Source organism: Pseudonaja textilis, chromosome 3 (genome assembly GCF_049901715.1).
Source record: "Pseudonaja textilis isolate UNSWEBS1 chromosome 3, rPseTex1.2, whole genome shotgun sequence".
Taxonomy (NCBI): Eukaryota; Metazoa; Chordata; class Lepidosauria; order Squamata; family Elapidae; genus Pseudonaja; species Pseudonaja textilis.
Window position 1 is genome coordinate 37,826,689 of NC_141992.1, and position 27,850 is coordinate 37,854,538.

At 35.7% G+C, this 27,850-nt stretch overlaps 1 protein-coding gene across 6 annotated transcripts; it reads left to right on the plus strand.

Moving 5' to 3' along the window:
- PHTF1 (putative homeodomain transcription factor 1) lies at window positions 1–27,597 on the plus strand. 6 transcript variants are annotated; one of them, XM_087929311.1, is made up of 22 exons: window positions 26–118; window positions 3,055–3,087; window positions 4,286–4,522; window positions 5,472–5,541; window positions 5,663–5,731; window positions 6,275–6,331; window positions 8,237–8,306; window positions 9,282–9,440; window positions 10,222–10,387; window positions 11,473–11,607; window positions 12,307–12,448; window positions 13,525–13,710; window positions 15,546–15,623; window positions 16,642–16,860; window positions 18,863–18,991; window positions 19,544–19,816; window positions 20,133–20,264; window positions 20,429–20,515; window positions 23,448–23,603; window positions 25,106–25,201; window positions 25,334–25,459; window positions 26,299–27,597. In XM_087929311.1, the coding sequence occupies exons 3-22, from the start codon at window positions 4,497–4,499 to the stop codon at window positions 26,317–26,319; spliced, it is 2,397 nt and encodes a 798-aa protein (XP_087785437.1). In that variant the 5' UTR covers window positions 26–118; window positions 3,055–3,087; window positions 4,286–4,496; the 3' UTR covers window positions 26,320–27,597. The 6 variants fall into 6 exon arrangements, with proteins under 6 accessions (XP_087785439.1, XP_087785437.1, XP_026568733.1 ...); XM_087929312.1 differs by having other exon boundaries at window positions 55–118; window positions 4,120–4,522; XM_087929313.1 differs by lacking the exon at window positions 5,472–5,541 and having other exon boundaries at window positions 1–118.
- The last annotated feature ends 253 nt before the right edge of the window (window positions 27,598–27,850 follow it).

Below are 27,850 nucleotides of genomic sequence, written 5' to 3' on the forward strand. Positions count from 1 at the left end.
AGGCGCATCGGTGGATGCGACACTTGATTGATGCTGCCTGTCATAAGAGGATGGTCCGGAGAAATACGGACGCCTTCTCAATCTCTCTCTCTCTCTCCAGCCGCCTTTTTTGGGAACGGTAAGAAAGAGACCGAACGGTAGCGTCTAAAGGCTCTTGGGGCGTTTGTGGATTAAAGGTAGACAAGGGCAGTTGAGAAGCCAGAGCCGATGCAGGAAAACATTGAGGCTTTTCCTGGAGGGCAGGAATGAACTAAGGAACAGAAAGGGCTTACGGTGGCAACGCTGAAAGGGAAGGTTTAAAGGAATTGAGCCAGTGGGGGAAGCTAAGAAGTCGAGGAAGGAGATTTAGGATTGTGGGTCACCGAACAAGGAAGAAGGATATTTATTTAATTTTATTTAGTTAGTTTAGTTTGTCAAGCATGTATGAGAAAACAAGTATGAACATAACATGTAAACACATAAGGACAAACTGGTATAAGTATATACATAATAAATGAGTACGAATTAATGGGAACGGTAGGACAGGGACGGTAGGCACGCTGGTGATTTACGCTAGTTGATTTACGGAGTGGTCAACACGCCTCTCGCAGATCTTCAGTTCAGATGTGGCCCTAAGAAATGCTTGATGTGGCAAGCATTCGTTGATGCTGTGAAGAGAGTTCATTAAATGGTCTGCTGAATTTATTTATTTTTATTTGTTTATTTGAGGAAATAGGTATGAATAAATGGGGACAATAGAACAGGGATGGTAGGCATGATGGTGCACTTATGCACCTCCTTTACAGACCTCTTAGGAATGGGGTGAGGTCAATAGTGGATAGTTTAAGGTTAAAGGAGTGGGGGTTAGAAATGGAAAACTGCATTGATTTCCAATGCACAAGACTCCCTTAAGATACAGCGCATGAAAGGTCATTCTGGATTTGCTTTGGGAGGCTTAGACCAGGGGTCTCCAACCTTGGCAACTTTAAGCCTGGTGGACTCCTAGAATTCAACTGCCAGAATTCCCCAGCCAGGTTTAAAGTTGCCAAGGTTGGAGACCCCTGGTTAGACCATCCCTCAGACTTGGCAACTGCAACTCGTAGATCAAGTATGTGAGCTTACCCCGATTTACTTCCTTTTGTATTTTAAATTTACCGGCTTATCTTCCAATTGTTGACAGTGATAGAATATTTAATTTTCCTCAAATATGCAGCTTTCCTTTTCCTAGGGTAATCAAACTAGTGCTCCCAAACCTGTTTCGTTGTATACTTGATTTTGGGCATCTTCACAAAGAGTACTTTGATGTGCATTTTTGCTGATATGTGCTTATTCTTGCCCTATAGATAAGAACTGTCTTTCAAGATATTAAATTAATCTAATACATTTATGACTATTTAATGGCTGATCTTGGACATGTTTGGAAGAGTGATGGAAATGATTTGTTTGCTCTTCTACCCTTATCTATTATATATATTAATTCATTATAGCTAGCACCCATGACAACGATGGAGAGGACACTAATATATTTATATATCCAAATTGAAGTGATTTGCTACCCATTTTCTTTCAAAGAAGAACTGTTTTTACTAATTAAGTTAATATTTATATTATAAATATTCTATGGCCCATGCACATATTCAGTTTTTTAGCAACTACAATTAGAAGAAAAGGATTTACAGGGATAGTTGCATACAGTTAAAACTGCAGACTTCCAAAGACAAAGAGTAAGTGCAGTAATGAATTTTTACTTTAATGTGCCAGACTCTCTTAAGATTATTGTATAAATTAATCAGCCTATTTAGAGCATGAGCATCTGTGCAATTTGGTGATTACAAGTCTGATTGGCTTAAAATGAGATACTGTTTTATGAAGTTCTTTGAACCCATTTAAATGTGGCATAAAGACTAATGTTATCTATTGTAAAATTAACTGCACAAAAGATCTACCAACTTACAGTGATGGTATATTAATATAAATATAACAATTTGTAATTTATTGTTTGACATGAGTTCTGCTTTTGGGATTCTACTGGTTAAAAACTGGATTATATGCATGCCCACACACACTTGGCATTTTTCAACTTTTATTCCAACTTTCATTCCTCATGGTTCTCCATAACTTAAAAATGCTACCATTAAACTATTTGTATTAAAAGGTAATGCAAAACTTTTTCTCTAGAAGTTAATAAAATGTTATCCATATCTTTAGCAGCCATATAGTCTTATTTTAAATTGTTACCCTCCCTCCTGCTTCTCCACTATAATATGGAAATAATAGAGTTCTGCTAACCTACAAATGTTGAATAATTCAGAATTTTAAAGTAATGTCCACATTAATTTTCACAATACATATTCAAAGATGAGCACAATATAGAAGCTAACCCCCTCCCCACACATACACTTGCAGCAAATGGCATAGTAAATCAAGACTGTATCAGCCTGGTCTATAGAGATCCAGATTGATCATAACAAGTTGTATTCATTCTCAGCCTACGTTACTTGTTAGGATTATCCTGAGGTTAAAATACACAGTTGTTGAGAAAGCTATTATGTTTAAAGTTCCTAAGAGAAGAGTATGAAAATAAATTACAGCAAAATCAGATATAATAAATAGACAAAAATACGTGTATAAACATTAGTAAATTGCAATATTGTAAAACTGAATTATTTTAATTTCCATTCTCTAGATAGTGGGGAAGCATTTTTGGTTGTTTTTTTCCAAAAAAGATGGCCATTATTGTGGCCAAGTCAAATCTTTTGAATAGGTTTAATATCAGCTAATATTATAATTCTCATTTAATAGAATTAAAGAATATTATTTTCTGGAGTGTAATCTATGTATAAGGGCCATTATATATCCAGCTTCAAAACAGGTAGGGTTAAAATGTAGAAGGAACTTTGACTCAATTTTATGTACTTCAAAAAAGAAAAGAAAACAAAACTAAGTGGATTACAAAACAAGCTAGATCTTAGATAAAAGTTATCTAAGTTTCACAGGTGGATTATATAGTGGAAGGTAGTGTGCTTTTTTCCCGAATTTACTTATATGTGTTTACTTTTACTTTCTTTTTGGCAGCATTTACAGCAAGGAAACAACACAACTCAACTGGTAAGAGACTTGAAGTAATCCTGGGAACTGAATAATTGAACCTCACAAGATTTCTTTGGCTTTTTTGTATCCCGATTGCTAGCTTCTTCTTGACTAAGATTTATATTTTAAAAATAGCGTGATTGCTTTAAAAACTATCCTGGCTTCTGCATTGCTTCTTTCTTCAGGTAACTTTATTATAAAATTTATAGCTCCCTACTCTGAGATAAGGACCAAATAAATAAATAAAATGACTCAAGCAATTAAATTAAATTTAGGGATTTAAAAAAAATAAAATGAGAAAGAGCAAGAATGAAGATTCCATGGAGTTAAAATACTACTCTCAATATCTTTAATCGTGGTTATTTTTGTTGTGAATAATAATATTGGAGGAACTGTAGGTTCCCCATTCTTAAAAGGCAAGGCAAGGGTCTACTGTTGTATTTAAGTTCTGCTTTGAACAAATATATTAATATGATGTAGTAGCCAGGTCTGAGAATAAAGGGACCACCTGCATCTTTTTTAAGAAGAAAAAAGAATGGTTCTAGGGTGCCTTTTATCATTACTTGTTTCGAAACTTTATAGTTGTATCATGGTAGGTTCAAGGAATTTCAGATAGTGGGATAGGCATAAATAAAAGAACTAAGAAGAAATTTCCTGACAGAACAATTAATTGGAGAGGACCTGCCTCCAGAAGTTGTGAATGCTCCAACACTAGAAGATTTTAAGAAGAGATTGGATAGCCATTTATCTGAAATGGTATAGCGTTTCCTGCCTCAGCAAGGGGTTGGACTAGAAGACCTCTAGGTCCCTTCCAAATTTGTTATTCTATTCTAAATATTGTAACAACTAATTTTTTGGAGTCAAGGGAATCTTATTTTCCAGCCTTTGTAATATACCATTCTTCTGCATAGACAAACAAGCTTGACTTGTTTTCTTGATCCCCATAATTTGCAAATGTGCGTGTGCTAGAATTTCTTGATGTTTCAGTAACATGAGCAACATGCATTATAAATGTTTCTCATTTAAGTTCTTTCTAAACACTTTTTTTAGGTTTGGTGATCAGACGACATTGGATTCCCAAGCTAATTTTAATTTTTTTCTTCTCTTTGTCAATTGCTACTTGCCACTGATACAGTGTCCCTCTTTTCCAATACCATGAATGACTGTTGCCCTTTAAATTCATAATAACGGGACTCAACAACTTGTTAATTCCTAGGACATGCATCATTGCAGCCTACAGCTTGGACCTCCTTTGTACAGTTGCCTGTATCTTAGTTTGCTGATCAGTTGCGGTGTTTGCCACATTTCTTCAGAACAGCACTAAAGGATCTGTGGATGCAGCACTTGGCTAATGCTGTCTGCCACAACATGATGATCCAGGAAAAAGCAGTTGAGAATGTTCTCTTCTGCTGCATCCTTCTGTTTCCATGGTAACAGGAAGAGGCTTTGAAAGGTAAGAGTCCTGGAGCTGCTCTTTTACATATTGTGGAGAAGTGAAGATTGATCACTTAAGGGTCTGCAGGCTGAGGTCAGAACCAACAGGGGAAGTGGTGTCGGAAATGGTTAAGACTTTGTGGGGGGCAGTTAGACCCAGATGAAATGTGACAAAAAGGATGAAGCTGAGAAGGCCCTGGGTTTAAAATGGTAGTGTTTAAAAGACCTTGAATCACAGGTCAAGGCTAGTTGGTAAGAAGGAGTGCTAAGGATTGAAGATAACTGAAGCGGGAGTGACTTAACAGACAACAGGGCTCTCCTCTCCAGCCAGTGAGGGAAATTTGTGGTTAGTGGTTCGATCCTGACCGACTCAAGGTTGACTCAGCCTTCCATCTTTCCAAAGTCAGTAAAATGAGGAGCCAGGTTGCTGGAGGCAATATGCTGACCTTGTAAACTGCCTACGGACAGTTATAAAGCACTATGAAGCAGTATATAAGTCTAAGTGCTATTGCTATTACTGGGGGTGGAGGAGGGATGATTACTTCCTAAAACATGTCTGTTTCAATCAGGGTGAATAATGTCCATCGGCCACATGGAAACCAGTTATATTTTGACAATCCCCAGAGCACCTTTCTTATTCGGGACTAAGAATGGATAAAAGAATTGTGAATCTAAGGCACTCATTTTGTTCTTTAATCTTTCCACGTCCACAGTAAAAAGACTGAAAATTTAGCTATGTCCACTCTGGTGAAAACATTGTGATACCAGCCACATATACTTAGCAGGGATTCCTAAACTTTTTGCCATCCTCTGCCTACCATCTTTAGCGTAATGTTAATATATACACCTCTTCTAAAAATCTAAAAGCCAGATGAACACAAATCAATACAATGGGAAGGGTGGATTGATTGTAACAATGTAAAAGGTTTCTCATACCATCCTTGGACTCACTCCACCTCTCTCCAAAGGAAGGATACTTTAGAGTTTGGGAAACCTTGTTCTACAGGCTTTAGAGGGAAGAAAGAAAGAAATGAAAAGGTGGGTCTTGCTTATAAAGAGATTTTGTATTCCTTTCCACATTTCTACTAAAAATACACAGAATTATTGTGCAACATATTTTAAAAAGTCTAAACTATGCATTTCTTACCTAATTGTACAGCTGAGTTGGCAGTTGAGAAACCAGATGGCTTCAAATGATGAAGACGCTATCGCTTGGTACCAAAAAAAGGTCAGGTTGTTTTTTGAGCTTAAAATATTTGCTCTGTAGTTAAGATTACATCATAGCTTTAAACTGTGGAGGTTTTTTTTTTTTTTAGAATTTGCACATTGTTTAAACCATTGTTAAAAACTGCCAATAGGGTACTTTCAAATGTTTAGGCTTCAGTTCTTTAAGAAAGGATTACTGGAACTCTTGTTAAAATATTTGGAGTGATTCTTTTGCTTGGTTTCAGACATAAATCAGGATTTTTTATTTTATCTGTACCTACTATCAGATTTGTATGTGTATTTTCTGTGCCTCATTTTTACATTCAGTAAAGTAGTTGTACAAACTCTACATTTGTTGCTTTCTCTGTTTGTAATATATTGATAAAACTAAATATTGCTTTCTATGTAGTATTAATTAGTGGAATTCTAGGAAATAACTTAGTAAATTTATTTTTATTTATCAAATTTCTATACCAATATTTGTAAATACTCAAATGTAAATGTTTAAATATTATTTTACTAATACATTGTTAAAAGTAAAAGAGAAACAGCTGCTTTTTTTCAGATTGGAGCTTATGATCAACAAATATGGGAAAAGTCCATAGAACAGACTGAGATGAAGGTAAAAAAAATTGCTGACAATTTTGTTGAACTTCATAATTCTTTATTTTATGGCCCTATGGAAAGACATGGCTGAAATATGTTGTATTTAACAAATAGAATGGCAGGTAAAATATAAGGGATTCAGTGAATATAGTGTTTTATATTGCCCATATGGGCAATATAAAAGCTGTAAAATATTCATTGACTTTCTATTGTGCAATTGTCGAAGACAGTCCCGCAATTCTTTCTCATCATCATAAGTGGAGGTTCTGTGCTTGATGGGTATTTGGATGCATAAGTGAATCAAGGTCTGAGCTGAAGGAGAAGCATTAAGAGAAATTAGAAGACATTGTACAGTATTGCAGTGAAGATTTGGTAGTGTAGATGTTACTGACTGGGAACAAGGTGGAACCCAATAGAAAACAAAGTGATAAAAATTATTTGGATATGATTCTAAACAGCAGATATTCTGTGAAGAACATGAAAATCCTAGCTTTTATTAATATTTAAGTTTACATGAAAGATACAAATTAAAACTTGGTTTAGTTTCTGCCGTGCAATATTTATGGATGGTCAAATGTCATGAGAAACTGACAATTAGAGATCGTCAGTGTCAGAGACTATATCGGATGTTTATAATTTTGCTGATGGAAAGTATCCTCCTGTAGAATAAGATATGGCTATTTTTAATTTTTGAAAATTCTGAAAAAAATTGCATTTTAAACTACTCTGATTAAGTAATAGTTAAGTTCATATTTGGCTGGGGCTACAGAGGGGAGAAAATATTATGAAATCTTGCTATAGTCTGAGCCATCAAAAGGCAGATAGAGATAAACCACACCAATAAAAAAGAAAGAAAAAATCAGAACACATGCTTTCCAGCAGCCAGATAAATGGAGGTCAACACACAAGACAAACAGGCAGAAAAGTATACACTAATCAAGGAACTTTCAGGGAGAAAACCCTACTCCCACTGACACGGCAGGGCAAGCTATGGTTTGTAAGCAGGGAAGAAACTCCACACTCACTAGCATTGATGTTGTTACCTAGTTGGGTAATGAGCAAACAAATTTAGAGAGCACCAAGACTCCATAGTTCAACCTGAGTTACATATATGCTCTTCTACTAGAGAAGTATTATTATTTTCCTAGTTATGATAGATACCTTCTCAGAGAAATGTCAAGCACTTGATTTATACGGTCTACTTTTTTTTCCAGATAGATTCTGAATGGCAAAGACATGCGGGAGTCCATTTATAAATTATAATGCAGTGGCATTATTGTAGCCAGTGAGATTTATCTGATGTGCAATGATTACTTAGCTTATACATCTTTATGTGAAAAAAGTGGCAGATATTCTCTGATAAAGCATTGCCCTGCGTGATTAATCTTTATGTGGTGTTCGATGACAATTTATAGAATTCTCAGCCAAATACCCTAAGAGATGGTGGCTCAGCAATTAACATATAGCTGGAAAGCCAGCAGTCCAGGTTCGAAGCCTGAACTCCACATGATGGAGTAAGCTCCTATCCTTGCCTCAGCTCCTGCCAACCTAGCAGTTCAAAAGCATACAAATGCAAGTAGATAAATAGGTGCTACTTTGGTGGAAAGGGAACGTGATCTGTGATGTCATGTTGGTCACATGACTGGAAATGTCTTTGGACAACGCTGGCTCAAGGGTCTTGAAATGGAGATTAGCACACACATCCCCCCCCCCCCCGAGTTAGCAATGACTAGCGGAATAAAATCTGCAGAGACTCCTTACCTTTTTCTCCTAAGAGCTGGGAATTGGAGAAGGTTATTCCGTGCTTCCCATATGAACATGATTATGAAAGAGTAATTGTAATAAAATATGTAATCTGTGAGATCAGGGAAACAATATATTAATGATAAAATATTCTAATTGTTTATTACTAAATGTGCAGGGCTTCAAAAGCAAACCCAGAAAGAAAGGCCACATACAGCCTGACTTGATAGATGTTGATTTAATAAGAGGTATGGACCATTTGAAAATTTAATCACTTGCGTTAAATTTGCAAAACATTTATATTCTGTGCAGTTGATGACAAGTAATACCTATTATACATATATAGTATTTAGTACTTGTCTTATTTATAATTTTATTATAAATAAAATGTCTGTTGTGCTTTTTAGACTTTCATGGCTGCTTAGAATAATTAAAAACTAATTAAACCAGAAGGCATTTTAAAAGGTAACAGAGATTTATATTTAAGCAAAACAAAATATTTCAAGATCCTATGTAAAATTAGTAGTCAGACTTCTTGGTGATCCCAATGTTGAAAATCCCATTCCTTCAAAGATAATGTTCTGGTTCTCTGTTTTGTACCTTGCTGAAATTTTGAAATATTCTGTGCCCATATTATAAAAATAATCTTTGTTAATAAAATATTTGTAACAGATGACATTCCTACAAAAAATAGGAGAGGTCTGCCAAAATTTTACAGAAGTACTTCTAGCTACCGTTCGACAATGCAAGATCATAAAGAACCCTAGATACACTGGAACAGAGAATATTCTCCTTCAAAAACAGTGTATCCCAGTCTAAAACAAACTTAGCATGCAATTCTTAACTAGATTTCTTAAATGTACAGTCTCTTTAAAGGAAAACTGAACTCTTGCTGATTTCTTGGAAGCTCTCTTGGCAATAGGGCAGAAGTGCTTTGCCATTGTCTTCTGGGTTTTTTTTTCTTAAGTGGCGTGGCAGATGCTTCCCAGTCTGACCCCCAATCCTGGCATTTCCATTCCAGTGCTATACCAGGCTTGAAAACAGCGCACCTGACTTGTATGGATTAAATTTCAAATTGGTGCTGGAATCAAAGTTCTGTTCTTTTGTCTTAACAGTTCTCATTTTCTAAGAGAATCTTGGTTTGAGTAAGAAAAAAATAACAGCTAATGCACTTTTCTTGATTATCTTCTAAAGTACTTGTTTTCATTACACAAAATTTTCAGGTTCTACATTTGCCAAAGCTAAACCTGAAATTCCTTGGACGTCACTTACAAGGAAGGGAATTGTGCGAGTTATATTATTCCCATTTTTTAGTCAATGGTGGATACAAGTCACTTCTTGGCGTATATTTATGTGGCTGTTAGTACTGTACCTCTTACAAGGTAAGTAGGGGTAGGAGAAATTATGCTAAGAAAGGATAACTAATTTGGCAGGGTGGGAATGGTAATCATGCTACCATAGTAATTGTTGCAAAGAAAATTTCTTCTTTAGATTTTTTTCTTGTCTATTTCTCAGTTTTTCCTTTCCTCTTATATATCACTTTCCTTCTTTATTTCCTAAGTTTTATGGTTCTTTAATTTTGTATAAATTATTTGCCAATAAAATTTTATATATTTGGAAAAATATATTAAGATAGTCATATCATTTGTAAGACCTGCAAAAATATTTTATAAACTGCTCCTGGCTGCCTTTTCATATGTGTGAATTTACAAACATTTCTGTATATAAAACACCTGATTTGAAGGCTTTGGATAGCCTCAATATCTATTTCCATTTAAAATTATTGTAATTTGTATCATGGCAAGTTTTGAGGAAGGGATCTCAGCAAATGCAGATTAAGTTACCGTCAAATATTGGATCTGAAAAAGACTCATGGGAGAAAGGAGTAGCAGTCAGTAGTTGGTCCGGTATTAAATTCAGTCCATGATAAATCAATTCTAAAGCCATATTTTCACCAGACAGCAAAGGAGAAACTCAGTGTTAAGGTTACATATGCAGTAGTTTCTGGAGGTTATTATATTACATTTCTTTTATTGCTAGAAGTCTCACAACATTTTTGTTAATGCAATTTTTATATGTAGCATTTTTGCATGGTATGCATTTATAAGTATAGTACAAATTCTATTTTTACTTGTTAGACAATTCATATACATTTTTTTTCAGTTGTAGCAATTACATTATATTCCATAATGCCAATAGTGAGTGCAAGTGAAATCATTGGACCATTGTGCCTTATGCTACTCATGGGAACTGTGCACTGTCAGATAGTTTCTACTCAGTTATCTAAATCTTCAGGAAGTGATGGGAGCGGTGTTGGTCGAAGAAGGAGGTGAGAGATGAATGTCTATATTTTGGAAGGAATGTTCCTTTTCAAATCAGAATCCGGCTTAAAGGCCATTTTTCTTATAATATGCAGGGGATGAACTGTGACTTCGCTTGCACTTTTATTGCCAATTCACTTGTTTTACGTATTTTAATAAGTTACAGCTTTTATATTTAACTTTAAGAATATGTACTAATTCATACTGTTTACATACCACCCTTGAGTATAAAAGTATCAGCAGATTCCATAAAATGATACTGGCAATATGCATAAGCATGAAATATAAAAGCATGAAATAATAAAAACAACCAACTTATTGCTTGAGCATTTTAAAAATAGTAGACAAAAATCAAGGGGATACTAAGTTAATTTTTTGCAGAAATAATTCATTTTGGAGCTTGCTTAATCTCAGAATATTTTTTCCCTTTTATCATCAGAGGCATTGTTAGAGGTCTGGATTTCTCCTTCATAGTAGTACTTCATCAGTTTTTAATTTAATGGCTAGTATGACAGAAAATTAAACGTGATAGTTAACTATATAGTTTAAACTCTCCTCATTTCATGCGTGAAAGAATTTTTAACATACTTTGTTACTAACATTTTTCAGAAAATATACAAATGGGGTAGTGAAAGTGAAATGCAGTATAAAATACTAGAAAATACCAGGATCATCAGTTCAGTCTAGAATCAATTGAAACTGTTTGGGATAAGTCTCATTTTCATTATTACATGCATAAATGTGTATTTATTTATTTCTCATTTTGGAATCCTCATTTCCCCGATAGAGCAATTCTGGGCTTATAGATCCTTATACTTGTATTAATGGGCATATGCACATATTTATTTATTTTATTTATTAATTAAACTTCTATGCCACCTATTTGCCCTACAGATAGGTATTGTAGACACTTAATTCTTTTAGCACCCTAAATCCTATGGCAATCTCAAAAGACATATATTTATGAATATGTATATTATTCATAATTGGCATCTGGTAATATTTATATTCCCTGGTACAGATATGTTAAAAATTCTCTGGGTATGAAGAGGGGAGCAAACTCAAATTTATGCTATTTTTTTTTCAAACTTAGAAAAATACGCAAATTTGTAGGAGGTGACCTCTATGCTTCCTCTGACAAAATCAGCAGAAGTGAGGAGCCCTTGGAGTCCTCATCCAGGATTAGCAGCTTGTTTGATTCAGTATTGCGCCGAAGGAGCAGGGAAGGGTACGGTTGGTAATATTAGTTCGTTTAGAAGATAAGAGAAGATTGAAATTTTAACTGGATTTTAACTCTGACTTTGATATTGCTCCAAGATTACATCATGTAATTTATTATGGCCAGTTATGTGCATTTCTGGAAAGGATCTGCCAAATTGTCTTTCTAGAACTGCTGGATCTTTCTTCAGTCCTATCTCATAGTTTTATGAGGCAACTCAGGTAGCACAAAAGTTTTCCCTCTTATAGATTACAGCAGTCCTGTGAAATAGATTCTATTAAGACATGAATGACTCAAGACTCATCAGAGCCTTCATATTTAAGGAGGAATTTAAATTATTATTGCCGTGTTCATATTCCAGCATCCAATAGTGTATGTGTAACTTTAATTTGCCAATGTGCACAGTATTCCTTGCTTTATGTAAAAGTATTATCAGGAAGAATGGGATTCCTTTATTTTCTCTCACCACATTCTGTGTCAGATAGATGGCAAACTTCAGCTTTGTGTAACGTAAGTTTTGATAGATTTTAAAATAATTAAGCAGAGATTCATTTTCTGCATAATGAGGATTGGATTTGAAACTTGTACAGTTTGATTTTCATAATTCTGCAAATTTCATATGAAGAAATCCTGGTAAATTCTGTACCTTCTCAATTAGGTCTTGATTTTAAAAGTGTGAATAAGGAAGCCATGCATTTCGTTCCATAGGGTGAAAAGGGGAAAACGAGTAGCTGATAAAGGGACCGAAACAGAGCATAGCAGTGGTATAAAACATAGGATTTCCAGATCTGAACACAGTTTTCAGCGATCAAAGGATCCTGAAATGCAGTTAAACGTAGATAGAAAACAGGTAAAGTTTGAACTTGATGTGTTTGCTGATGCAAATGTCAAATTGTCTCAATATGACCAATAGTGCACAGATTAAATCTTATCCACTCATCTGAATTTGAAAATTATTGAAAACCTCTCCAAAACAGTTTTATAATTATACTATAGATACAGATAATATTACTATCATTTCATTATAGAAAATAAAATATAATACAATTACATGCTATAATTTCTGTATAAAGTTATATTATTGCTTGATAAAGTAAACAATATTTTTTATGTACTTAGCTTAAAATTAACTTCTTCCAACAATGCATCTTGGATTAAAATGATTGTTATAAATTAGTGGTGGGATTCAATTTTTTTTTTACTACCGGTTCTGTGGCCATGGCTTGGTGGGCGTTGCAGGGGAAGAATACTGTAAAATCTCCAGTCAGAGGTGGTATTTGCTGGTTACCACCAGAGGTGGTATTTCCGCTACCGGCTCTCCAGAACTGGTCAGAAACTGCTGAATTCCACTTCTGTTATAAGTTCTTAAAATATAGGAACTTTGTTTGGACCCAGGAAGAAGAAAAAACCATTTATAATTTTTGTTTCTTTCCTTGAACTTTCCTTCAAGGAAATAAGCTTGGCATACTGCACTTAGATCCTCTTCCTTATTTTATCCACATGGCAGTTATATGAGCTAAGCTAGGCTGAAAGGAATGGTATGAGTTTCAGAGATGAACAAAATTGAAAACCCAATCTACTAGATCATAGTTTAACATTACTTCTCAGTCATAATGGTGAAAGTATACATGGAATTGGCTTCAGGAAAACTGATAGATGGATCCATAGCCACAAAGTTGTCCTACATCAAGTACACTGGAGTGTTTGTGGAGGAGTTTTTCAATCATGTCATTAGATTATTCATTTCTAAATTGGGCAGCTATATAGCATGTAACATCGTATTACAGTATAGATTGTTTGTATTGATCTATGTTTGTAGTGCTATAGAAGAAATTGTTACTGGTTAGTTCCTATGGTACAAATAAGTTGCATGAATGTGGAACCATCTCATCCACTTTATGTTAATCCTGATTAATGTTCTTTTAGACTGTTTCTAGGCATTCAGGCATTTCTGATGACTTGTCAAGTGAGGAAGAGACAGATAATGCGGGTCAGGTAGTTTTGCTGCGCAGAAGCGTAGAAGGTGGCCCTAGTATAATTGCAAATGAAGATCAGGGCAAAAAGTCTTCTCTTATTTCTCCATCTGCTTCAACAAATCAGTCCGTATCACAGGTAAATGTTATCAAAAACTGTTATTTACTTATTTAGGCAACAAATGCATTTCACTTTAATCAAATTAAGAAAGAGATTAGGTCAGCCTTCAACTGTTGAATGCTCCATTTGTGTTGGTACAGCAACTCCTAGAATTACTAATTAATCACACCCATATCTGCAGGACACCAGAAAAAAAGTATAACAATCCTAACCCTGAACTTGTAGATTATATTCTGTCATGTTTATAATTTATACTCCTTGGTGTTTATTTAGGGATCTCTGGAAGCAAACTGAAAAATTATTGTTCAATGTCTCTATATTCTGTTTTTAAACAAATAATCTTAGATATTTAGCATTTCTACCCATTTAGAGTCCATTTTTAAAACAAAACCAATTGTTGGGCAGAGAAGATTTGGCAGAAAGGGTCATTTAGTACCACTACAAAATATCATTGGAATTATATTTTAACTGATTTGTATTACTGCCTCGGACATACTTGCATAAGTATTTCAGGCGAATTCTGCTGGATGAGGTCATGGGCCATATAATCCAATTTTGTATCAGACAGTATATGTTTAAAGTTCAGAAAAATGGTCTGGAAAGCAACAGCCCTTCTGTCATTTGTCAATTACACTGTCTATGATTCAGGATATGGTAAACATCCATAAAAATGATGGTTGCTGATAACCTCATCCCCCATGAACCTCTCCCTGTTTAAAACTATCCACATAGGCCAATATTACCATAGCTGCCAGCACTGAATTCTAGTTTAACTATGTACTATGTGACAAAGAATAATGTTTATTGGTCTTGATATTTAATGATCATAATTCATATAACAATGTGATATAGGTAGAAAATCATATTCATAGCATATATAACATTCAGTTCTTGGTTGGGATTCTGGGCATCATTTAGGATTAGGGCCAGTGTTGTATGCCTCCTCCTTGACTTCATAACTAAGAGTTCAAAAACAAAACAAAGTATCTAAATGAGTATTTCTGAACCATCCATCTCTAGTTAGGAAGGTAAATTGTTTTCTTATTAACTGCCACTCTCCCAACCTGATTAGGAAGTTCCCTGAGTTTTCTATATATAAAAGAACCTAAATATTTTAATCCTTGGATTTTATATGTATGGAAACTGTGGATATTGCCCTTTCACTCACTTGAAAGATCCTGATACTAAGTCACTTGCAAGAAAAGATCTGTCTTATTGTATTCCTCCAGGCAGCAGTACAGAAAGTTGAAAAATAGGGAAGAGTGAAGGTTTTCTCTAAGAGTTGATTCTCTTCATAGATATAATAAGAGAGCGCAGTTGTGTGTGTGTGTGTGTGTGTGTGTGTGTGTGTGTGTGTGTGTATTATATATGTTCCTCGCTTACCAATCACAATTGGGACTGTCAACCCAATCACTAAGTGTTGCAGTGATGGAGTGAAAAATTACATGACTGCATTGGACTTATGTCATTTCTACTTCTGTTATTAAGCAAACCACCACTGTTGTTAAGTCAGATGTTACATTGTAATTTCACTTTTACATGAAGACCATTCATTCTGTTTGGTGAAAGTTTAATTGTGAAGTTTGCAAAGGCTGATCATATGACCATGAGGTGCTGTGATAACCATAAGTACAAGGATTGGTTGCAAAGCTGTTTTTTAACTATTACGACTTTGAACAGTCACTAAACAAGGCATTTGGCAAACGAGGACTACTTATAGACCTATATAGATTAATCTTTTGAATAAGTACAATACAATACAATATTGTATTTTTGATACAGTATATGAAATCTTTTTCGCTTTGAAGACTGTCTACATTTTAGTTCTTCATTCTTTTTGTGATCTGAGGCAGGTCAAGGAGGTTGTGAAATCTATGCAAGATTCGGACAGCTTGGTGGAATCAGAACTTGAACTAACAATTCCTCAAGAGGTATTCAGAATTAAAATTTACAATATGTCCTGTGTGAAGTGAAGCTACTGGATGCAGCTGATCCTTTTTATTATTATTATTCCGATTTAAGATTCTTCTCAGCATCATCTGAGAGTGGAGCTGGAATGACATAGGCAACGAACGTTTTAATCATGTTTGGGGAATAGACACTGGTGACCTGACTCACATTTTAATGGTAATCCTAATAGCTGAGTTTATGCAGTGTATTAAATCAAAACCAACTAGCACATTCACATAAGGACAGAGTATGTGGATGCTTGCAATTCTCAGGCTCTTATTTGAGATCTCTGGAATCCTTGAGAATTGTGTTTTTGAAATTGAACAACAGGAAGTCAAATTACATCAGCAAAAAAAGTTCTCATTAATCTGAACAAACTCTCCTTTATTTCTCAGCTGTTGTGGAGTGAACTAAATGCTGATATTTCTGTAGAACATTCATGGTTTAATACTAGTTAAAGTATGAGCAGGACATAAACTCATTTGCAAAACAACATTTTTATGTTTCAGAATTAATCTCTGTGTAGAAATATGTTCCATGTTTTTGTTCATGTTTTTTTTAATATTTCAGTATTTTTGGAATCAGGAAGTAGGTATATCTACTCTGTCATACGAATAATAGTGTTATCAGTGCATCATTCTTGATTAGTGCTTACTCTAACTTTTCTGCAGCACTGGTGAATTAGAATATTTGACACTAACATTTTGTGGTATTTAGAAGGATAAAGGGTCAAGTACAAAGTTGTGTCAGACAGTTTTCATGATAAAGTACATTACTGGGATTTTGCTGGTACTTTTTCATGGGACTGGGCTTTTTAAAAATTATTTATTATTCAGATTTAATATAGCCACCCATTTCAGTTGCCTGTACCATTGTAACTTAAATGAGCTAAAAGATTGCACCTGAGTATCTTATTATGACAGAGGTCATACATAATTCAGTGACTGATTTTAATTGAATAAGGATTGCAATAATTATTTTCTGAACATTTCCTCATAGGAGTCCAAAGCCCAATATAGTAGTGAATCTCAAAGCGGTAGTGTCTCTCATAGAGATTCGGAGAGTACTCGTCATGACTCTGAGACAGAAGATATGTTGTGGGATGATTTACTTCATGGACCTGAATACCGATCCTCTTTCACCAGTGACAGTGAGGAAACCAAAGGAAAAGACAAGAAAGCAAGCAAACGAGATCTGAAGGATGATGTTTTCCAGCAGGTCTGTTACATGCAAACCATTCCCCCCCTCCCCTTGTGATGGTAACTTAATCAAATAAAACATCAGGGAGACAGTACCAGAAATTCCTCTTTAGGTTCTCTGTCAACAAGCTGTGGTACTAGTTTTTTATGGATTTCTGTCCAATCATATACAGTAAGATCATGGTGCCATTTTATCTGGATAAATAAAATGGATTTTTCTATAGAGATGGTTTACCATCCAGCTGGAATACAAAAAGTTTAATTTAGGTATACTGTAACCTGTTGTGTGACCACAGAAATTAAGAATTAAGCAAAAGTTTTCAGACATCGATTGCACATTGATGAAATGCAAGATTCCACATGTGTGGAGACAGTGATTTGGAACAGATGGGGGCACTCATATAGCATCTCTTGGTGACTTCTTAAAGAAGCTGACTTTTCCTGGGTTTATATGGTGGAAATCAGCAAATACAGTAAATATCTGATTATTATTAAATACTGTGTGCCTATCTTCATCTAATCTAAACCAGCTTTTCTTGTTTGAATCTGGAACTATGGCTGTAGTCTTTCCAGTGTTAGGATAGTAGCATTAACTCAAGGGCACTAAAAAAGTATTATTGATTTGATAGTGCACTATTAAATTTCTTACCAAGTGCCTTCAACCAAAAAGTAGGTAGGATTATAGCCATTTATTACATTATAGAAAACATTTAATATGTCTCCCTATCTCTTGCCATATTTCTTAACATCAATATCTGTCCAACACCACAGTGATGTTATGGACTGCCTTCACTCCTCCAATAATATCCCCCAAACCAATCCTCTCCAAGCTGTGGGACCAAGAACCTGCCAGTGTCCTTACCATGAATCCCTGAAAGGAGAAGTTGGGTATCCTGAAGCACTTTATTTTTTTAATAAACTTTATTGCATTTTTATTACATTAAAAACATAAAAATATATATCATTTCCTCATAGGAGTCCAAAGCCCAATATAGTAGTGAATCTCAAAGCAGTAGTGTCTCTCATAGAGATTCGGAGAGTACTCGTCAAAACAGCTGTTTGTGGTGCTTATCATATAACAATCTTTTATGCAATATTTACAAATATTAATTTGTGCATAGTTCTTATTCTATCTATACTCTATATTTAATAATTACCTATCCTTAATCTGTCTCTAATCTATCCAGCTATACCATTGTTCCCATACCTTATAAAATATTGAAGCTTCCTTATCTTTTAAACTCAGCGTTAGTTTATCCATTTCAGCACAATTCATAACTTTGTGTATAACCAGTTCCTCTACAGGTGTATATGGCTGTTTCCAACACAGGGCAAAGGCAGTCCTGGCAGCAGTCAATATGTGAATTAATAAGTATTTTGTACTCTTTGCATATTTTTTTTGAAGATCCCCCACTGAAGCACTTTAGCCCCAACAGCTCTAGGCACCAACAGGGCAACCAACCCAAATCTCACCACAAGCTTCCACACACGAACCTTAAAAATAGCCGTTCAAATACCCGAAGACACCGAGATTTCCTCCTTTGCTCTTTCCAGTAGCAGGAGGAGGGCTCCCCTCATTCATCCCCCACCAATTATTCCCTTTACTTTCACCCATAGGAAGAAATCATACCATTTACCATGGTACTCAGCATAGATGGACCTACATTCTCTTGACAATAAGGAGTTCGTGATAAAAAAAAAATACTGGGGAAACCCCCCTGGATACCATGCTATCTGGAATATACTAGTATCAGACATACCTGTTCATAGTTCTTGTTCTTGTAATTATCAAATATTTCAGGTTTCTGTTACAGACAATGGGACATTGAAATGCTCAATGAGGATAGAAATTAGACTTTAATAACATCTATGCTTGCTCAGATAGGAACCATTTTTGACCCATATGAAGTTAATGGCAAAAGTTTGCTCAGAATCATTAAATGAGCTGTTTTGAAGCCATTTTCCCCATATTAAAAAAAGGCTTCCCAGAATATGGCATCAATATGTATTTTTGTTCTTAGAACCACTTGTTCTGGCTGCAGAATACAAGTCCTGCCTCTACTAAAGTGAGTGCTCTCATCTGGGAGGGGAATGAGTGCAAGAAAGTAGACATGTCTGTTTTGGAGATCAGTGGAATCATCATGAGCAGGGTAAGGATTGTGCCCATTCTATATATTCTATATATTCTTATAGAAAACCTGGCAGTTCTATTCTGTGAAACTTGTTCTGCACCCACAAGCAAAGTATGTTCATTTTTGTCTGTCCATCATGTGTCTGTCTCTGTCTATCTGTCTATCATCTATGTCTGTCTGTCTATCTACCTACCTGCCTACCTACCTACCTATCGCCTATCATTTATATTTCATACTTCTAAACCACCCATCTCTGTCAGAGAGAGGCTCTTGGTGACTAATACAAGAATGTGAGATTTGGGGGAGAAATACAGTAGATATTTTAAGTTGGAAATTCAGTGGGTTACATTTTTGAAAACTATAGAAAATGGTTTTTATATGATTGCAAATTTGCATGTATGCCATTTTGCAGTCTCATCTTCACTGAGTTGAATCTAATGTTGAGATTTCCATTCTTAGTTAACGCTGCATTTTTAGATACAACACGCTAATTCATAATGTAATGGTTTGCATGTCTCAATGTACAGTGTGTAAATTATGCAGTGCTGATACTGGTTTCCTCACTATTAGGTCAATGCTTTTCACCAAGGATCTGGTTATCAGTGGCTGGGCAATATTGTTACCATTGGTTTAGCTTTCCTTCCTTTCCTCTATCGACTCTTCCACTCGAAGACCTTTGAGCAGATGTGGTCCTTGACTGCAAAAGAAGTTCTGCATATCTTTTGTGGGGGTCCTCCATTCCCCCCTATAATCACCCTTGCAATGATCATTTTCCTGGAGCGCCTCTGCCTCACCTGGATGTTTTTCTTCATGATGTGTGTTGCTGAGAGGACTTACAAGCAGGTTAGTCTTAGTTGTCAAAAAAATAAAACAACTACATGACTGCCAATGAAAGCACTGCTCTTGGTCGCTATCTCTTGTTTGTGCCACACGGTTGTGCCGTGTGGCAAAATGTATATATTGTCATTATACTGTATGTTTCCCTATGACAAACAAGCATCAGTTTCCCTTCTTATGTCATTTCTGTTCTAGAGAAATACGTATCATTAAAATGTTCTGCAAAGCTTTTGAAAGGTAGCAGTCAGAAAAGATCTGTCTGTAATTTTCAAATGATAACAGTATGCATGTAATTTGCTCTGATTGACACTTTTCTTTGCAGAGATTTCTGGTTGCTAAACTATTTAGCCACATTACTTCTGCTCGGAAAGCAAGAAAATACGAAATCCCACATTTCAGACTCAAGAAAGTAGAAAACATTAAAATCTGGTTATCCCTTCGCTCCTACTTAAAGGTAAGTGACACAAAAGCACTGTAATCTCAGTCTTAAACAAAAGATTCAGATTGCGGAGACAATCTTAAGTTGCTACAGAATTAGACTGTGAAGAATTGCAGTACGTTTTTTACTCTTTATATGCAATACTTTGTTACTTCAATTTTGGATGTTTGTTTTGCCAGAGGCGAGGCCCTCAACGGTCTGTTGATGTAGTTGTATCCTCCATATTCTTACTGGCTCTTTCCATTGCTTTCATATGCTGTGCACAGGTAAGAACTCTAGTCTGTTTTTAGAGAGAATAATAACACATAAAATAGGATGGATTTATATTAAGATGAAGGTGATGTTTGAGAGTCTCCAAAGATTCCCCCCCTCCTGTTGGTAATTTTTGTAATGAGATATATTTTTCAATTTTTATATTTGTCTGAAAAGTATATATGTCTGAAAAAACACAACCCTGATGTGGCCCTTAATGAAATTGAGTTTGACACCCCTGATATAGATTGTATAAATAAGGGAAATGTATTCAGTCTTGTTACACACTTTTGAAAACCCAAGGCCAATCTATTTCACCATGTTCTGTTCATACCGTGGCTTTGTAATCTGTGTTTAAATTTCTCATTAGAACACTGAGATTTTATAGGATTTCTATTTTTCTGAGCACATTGCACACCTTGATGCGATCAACACAATTAAAGGCCTTTATATAATCAATGAAATAGATAGTGATTTCTTTTGACATTTTTTAGCTTTCTCAGTTACCTAGTGTGCATCAGCAATAATGTTTGTGAGCCTTTTTAAAATTCAACTGGAAAACTGGGGTCGCTTATTCCTTATAGGGCTCTAAACTGCCTTAGAAGATCCTAAGCATTATGCTGCTGGAATTAAGGATATTGTATGATACTTTGCACACTTGTTAGTCTCCTTTTTTGGTTTGCATGCATGCATGTATTCATTCATTCATTCATTTAATTTCTATAGCCACCCATCTCAGTCAATGATTCTGGGTGGCTTACAATTCAAAAAATATATTACAATTAAGACACTGAAAACATTTTAAAATAATAAAAATATAAGAACAACCAAAATAAACATACATATCAGCCGAGATACTTGACTAGTTAGCAATACTGTCAGGAAATTGGGCCTTTGATACACAGTATGCAGCATTCCATCGAAGGGAAAAAAAGGAGAAAGAAAGTAGGGATAGTATCTGAATAGTACTAGTATGGCACACCATTATAATGATCAGGGCTTATTAATCTGGGCTACGAAAGGTCAGGAAAATATTCTAGAAGGCAGTGAACAGTCCTCTCAAAAGTCCTGTTTCAAAAGTATGTAGACATAAGCATGAAGTTGTCCAGAGCTGAAGACAAATTAAAACTCCCCAAACTCTCTTAATCCTATCTGGCATGTTTCAGGTAGCATTACCCAGAAGTCATTTAACCTACACTCTGCAATTATGACTATTTATCCTTTTGATAGTAGAAGGCATGAAACTCACCTGGTTTGCATGCTGAAGTTAAAGTGAACAGTGAATGGCAGATGATTCTTTTCTGAATTTTGTGATTGGACAATATTAACCATCTCTAGTCAAAACTGAGAAAGATTCGACTTGCCTGGTCTGCTTCTCTGTCATTGGGCTGTAATAGATGCATTCAGGGATGGGATTCAAATTTCTTAACAACCGGTTCTGTGGGTGTGGCCTAATTTGTGGATGTGGCTTGGTGGTCATGTGATCGGGTGGGCATGGCTTGTATGTAAATATTATAAATATTGATGTAAATATTGATTTTTTTATAAAAAAGAGCAACTTTTACCCCAAAGCAGGCAGGCAGATTGAATTGCTCACAGAATCACAGATTAATTTAGAAGTCTATCTATCTGCAATTGGCTACTTGACTCTGTCACGTAACATTTGCTTGCAAGCAAACTCATACAATTTGCTAGCAAACTCACAAAATTAACTCATAACACACCATGTATGTAAATATTGAATTTTTTATTTTAAAAAAAGAGCAACTTTTACCCCAAAGCAGGCAGGCAGATTGAGTTGCTCACAGAATCACAGATTAATTTAGAGATCTATCTATCTGCAATTGGCTACCTGAGTCTGCACTGAAAAGCTTCAGTCCTAAGGAAGGTTCGGCTCTGCTTTTAGATTAGCTAGAAAGCAAGAAATCCAAGGATTTCCTGCTTTCTAGCTAATCTAAATCTCCTGGCAGAGCAGAACAGCTAATGGTTGGGGGGGGAAAAAAGGAAAAATAGCAACTTACCAAACCAGGCAACTTGGATGGCTTGCATGCCAGGTAAGGAGTGAGTGGGCGGGGAGGGGAGGGGCCAGTCAGTGGAGCAATTTGCTGGTTCTCTGAATTGGGGAAAATCATGTGTGTGTGTTTGCAAAAAATCATCAGCTGTGCCGCCTGGACAGCTGACAAGCGCTGCGCTCCTGTGCCCAGCGTTTGAAAATCCTCGCTTCCTGCTTTTTCAACCTCAGCTGTGCTGCGCAAAACAGCTGAGGAGGGAAAAGCAGGGAATAAAGACAGCCTAGAGCCTGGGCAGGTGGGTGGGCCAAGCACCGAACTGGTTCGGTGTCAGCTACTCTTTGCAGCTACAGGTTCTATAGAACCGGGCCGAACCGGTAGCATCCCATGCATTGTAGTGCTATGAAGCATATTGTTTTGTTTATCAGCTTCTATGTCATCTTAAACCTTGGGGAACTCTAGATACCTTAGATACTGGAACAATTTATAATATTTTTTGCCAAACTTTTTAATATTTCACAAATTTATTGTACTGTAATTTATCTTTGACCTGGAAAACTGTGGATTAAAAGATAAATGTGTCAATTGAGTATGAGAAAATAAGAAGATGGAGAGCTCAGCGTCTGCAGTTAGGTGTCTGAGGCTAGAGAAATTTGGATATGGACAGGTACAACAGGCAGAATAGAGAAGGATCAGTAAATGAAAGGGAAAAAATCCCTCTTATTCTGCAAATGCATCCGTTCCTGAATGTTTGAACTAACCCGGCTTTGAGAGCATATACTATTGTGCTAACATGTAATCCTCTTAGATCTTCTGGACAGACGGGTGTTCTTACTGTGAAGCATGCCATGTTAAATTGTGTGAAATTATTAAGCAAGCTCTGTTCTAGAGCAAAGATAACTTCCAGTTTGTTTGCTGATTGTTGTTATTTTTATAGGTTTTAAAAGGTCATAAGACATTCTTGAGTGCTGCTTACAATTGGGAATTCCTCATTTGGGAAACTGCCCTGCTCCTATTCTTGTTGCGTTTGGCATCCCTAGGCTCTGAAACCAACAAGAAATATAGTAATATTTCCATTCTGCTTACTGAACAGGTACTTTTGGATTTTTTGTACTATTTCTCTGACATTACGACAGATCAATAAAGTAATATCTAAAAATAATAAGGTAGCAAGGTAAAATACACATTGTCAGTTGTTAACTTGCTGTTTATTGTGTTAAATATCCAGAGGCTGTCTTCTGGTGGTAACAGATCCCTGAACTGTTCATAAAATATTAGTTACCCAACACGTAAGCTTCGGTTTGTCAGTCTTGAAGAAAGGCATGTTTTAAAACCAAGCATTTTAAGACAAAGATCAAAAAGTGGATAATTTTGTGGAGGCCTTTTGACTGGTATATGAATTATAACTCCAAGATACAAGGTTGTAGACTCTTTTGGGGAGGAGGAGCTGTAAACAAATTTCAGTATCTTAATTTTCAAAAATGCCTGTAGAAGCTAAACCACGGGCGCTATTTGATGAACATTGAAGACCGAAGTGATTTTATTAAAAGAATAGGTCTTTAGCGACTTGTATCTTCTTTTCCTTTAGTTTTCCTGTAGTTAAATCTTATAAAACAAATTATTCTTTATTAAAAACTACATACTTATGTAATTTTTTTTGCTCTTGGTCAGGATTCTTAAAGTATATTTCAACTAAAGGATATATCCAGGGGTGGGATTCAAAAATCCCAGCAACCGGTTCACTGCCCAGTTGCTGGGTGGGCATAGCCATGGTGGGTGTGGCCTACCGGAACTTGCAGGAGGGCCGTTTTTCACTTTCCCCAGGATCCGGAGGCTTCCCTCGAGCCTCTGGGAGGGCAAAAATGGTCTCCCCCGGGGTCCGGTGGCCCTCCAGAAGCTGGAAGCAAACCTGTTTCTGGAGTTCCAGAACTTCTGGGAGGGCCGTTTTTTTGCCTTCCCCAGGGTCTGGAGGCTTTCCTTGGGCCTTTGGGAGGGTGAAAACAGCCTCCAGAAGCCGGAAGGCCTGTTTTTCACTCTCCTAGAGCCTCTGTGCAGACCTTGCATCCCAATCGGGTTGTGTGGAGATTCCTGGGAGGGGAGGGTGGGGTGGGCAGTGGTTCAACTACCAATTCGGTGAACCAGAGGTAAGTTAACATCTGGTTTACCCGGACTGGTGTGAACCAGCTGACTCCCACCCCTGGATATATCTAGGTTTTATTTAGAAAATCTTTTCTCTAGAACCTGTCATCACCTTTCAGGCTAATAGGAGAAAAGCAGCCATTGCCTCCCCCACTTTCCAATTACGGTGTATATTTCATGATCATACTGTTATCAAGTTTGACTTTGTATATGAGTATATACAGTGTTTGACTGTTCTATATTTTTTTAAAAGCACACCATACCGTATTTTAGCTGTTGCTTTTACTGGTTACGAAAAATGATGCAATTTATAAAAGTTGATTTTGTTAATGTTTATGCTGTGAAGGGAATATAAAGGAAAGATTAATGGATATGTCATCCCTGCCATTACTAGGCAGAACCAGATTAGTAAAATGGCATAATTTAATAAACACTATTTAAATAACTCTCCTGCAGATAAACTTGTACTTAAAGATGGAAAAGAAACCAAACAAGAAAGAGCAGCTCACGCTAGTAAATAACGTCCTTAAACTCTCCACCAAACTCTTGAAGGTAAAAATAAAGTAATAATTTGCGCTTCTTTACCTGTACTCTTCTGCTACATTTTTTAAAAAAGATATTTGATAATCTTTTTATTATATGAAAGCAATACTGCTGCATTATAATTCTGTTTCATAACCACAGGAGTTAGATACACCATTTAGGCTATACGGTTTGACAATGAATCCCTTGATCTATAATATTACACGAGTGGTGATCCTATCAGCAGTCTCTGGAGTTATAAGTGATTTGCTGGGCTTCAATATCAGAGTAAGTGTTGTTTAGTACTTGTTGAGACTAGCTCAGTTGTCTTTTTCTAGTGTTGTCTACATAAAGGCTATATTTTGTCTGCTCAACCATAAGCAGAACAGTGTAATTGTGAAAATGAAACAGTTACATGCTTCAGGCACGTATAATTTCCAGAGTGATAACTTTTAGTTTTTAGGCATTTGGGGGCACTTTTGGAAATTGTGAAATCACTGTAATTATAACCAAAAAGTATTGTATGGTTAAGCACAAAAGACAAGCATCATATCAGAGAATCTAAGTAAATCTTGGGTATGTATCCATAGGCAAACTGTGTATATGATTCTTCTTTGCAAGAAAATATCTAGGGTGCAGTTAGAACTCTTCAAGGATGCTATTGGGGCAGTAGGAATCCATGAGAGATCCAATTTTTAGGACTTTAGGTATTCTTCAAAACAGAGTTTGATCTGATGAAGACACCATGCTAGAAAGCAGGGCACCATGACTTCTAGTCCCACCTCAGGCACAAAAGCCATTTGGGTTACCTTGGGCCACTCTCTCTCAACCGAACCAACTCAGTTTGTTGGGAGAATAGGAGGAAGGAGAGTTAGGTATGCATGTTAATTTGAGTAATCCTTAAAAATAATAAAAACAGGATAAAAATAAAAATAAATGAGGTAATATACACACAGAGATTAAAACCTTTCTACTCTTGCTTATAAAATATGAAATATATTGGGAAGAGAAGTAAAAAAAGCAGAGAGTGTTACTTTTATTCATGGGTTTTACCAATGGATTTTGCTTTCACATGAGTTTAAAATTTATTTTCTGATTTTAATGTTTACTTTATTCTCTTTTTTTAGTTATGGAAAATCAAACCATGAGAAAGATGCTGCAGCCCCTGTTTTGGGCAGAAACATCCTCTGCTGTGCTACATAGGCTTGGCCTGGTCATTGAAGGTGCTTTTCTAATTATGCCAGTCCTCACATCAATACAAATGCTGTATTTTTCATATATTTTTTTAAGAACTTAGAATTAATCTTTCATTGAGGTCACAGCTTGAAGAGATGGTTAAATAAAGCTTAATAAATAACTTAATTCTAATGTGCTCATCTTAGTTGGTTAAACCAGCTGCTCCTATGGAGCAAAGCAATATGAAATTAGATGTCTTGCAGCAAGGTTTATTAAACGAATAAAAAAAAAGCCAGCATTATTCTGGTCTGAAACTGCCTGTTAAACTCACTGTGACTATAAGATAAATATTGTTATTTGGTACCTAATAATAATTTAATATGGTGTTTGTTTCTGGCAAGTTCTCCTATTTTCTGTAAGTTACAGTTGACCTACTTTTTACATTTCAAAATGCCTCTGATAGTGTTTTTTCTTGAATGATAGTTGGGCCCACTTTTTCTTTGCTGTACTGGGAAAGAATGGAATTTATTCCCACAAAATACAAATAGCCTCTTTAGTCATTTTACAGCTCAGCTTTCCATTGCTCAGTAACACAAAATAGCAATAACAGAAGATGGCTAAGAGTAGATCTGCCATACACCAGAGGGATTTAATTTAAAGATACTATTAGAATTCACCAAATAATGATCTGAATTAGCAAAGCAGTTTATCTATGATAAAATAAAAATGTTGATATGCTATCGATGTTTTACACAAAGCAATTGGAAACTCGTGTTTTTGCTGTGATAAGTAATATTGTTAATTGCTAACAATTAGCACCTTGATGACTGGGTTGGTTCTGAGAAATTTTTACTGAAAAGGTTTGTTTAAAAGGTTTACATTCCTTCCCCAATTGTTAGAATTGTGGATATATAACATTTCCCTTCTATATGTATTCCATCTTCCACCTCCACAAATCAGTTTATACATATGTTTTTTCTATCTGTGTTATGTTGCTAAGTTCTCAGAATAAAAGTATTAATGGGCCTGTAAAAGGAGTTACCAAAGCTTGGCTGCTATCATTAGCATTTATGCAATAGGTTTTCTTTTTCAAACAACTCATTTTTTTTCTGGAGGCAACACCTTTAGAATATTCTGTATTATATATAAAGCTATTATTGGCATTTTTGTAAGCTGCTGAAGGAAGTTGTATGATTGTTACTAACATTTAATTTCAAATACTAAGACAAATAAAACAGAAGTCGAGAGAAGCCAGTGATGGTTTGCTTTGGGTTTTTTCCAGTGAAAAGGATATGCTTGCAAGTATTTATTGCTAGCTGTAGATTCATACAGAAATGTCTGCAGAATTAAGCCGCATTGTATCAAAAGCTCCATCCCTTTTGTACATGTGTGTGATGTTACAAAGATCATAGAATAATGAATTGTTAATGATTTTTTTTTGAAGAGCCTCAATCACAGTAAGGATGTAAAAACCAAAAATGCAAATCCATTCTTTTATTTGTA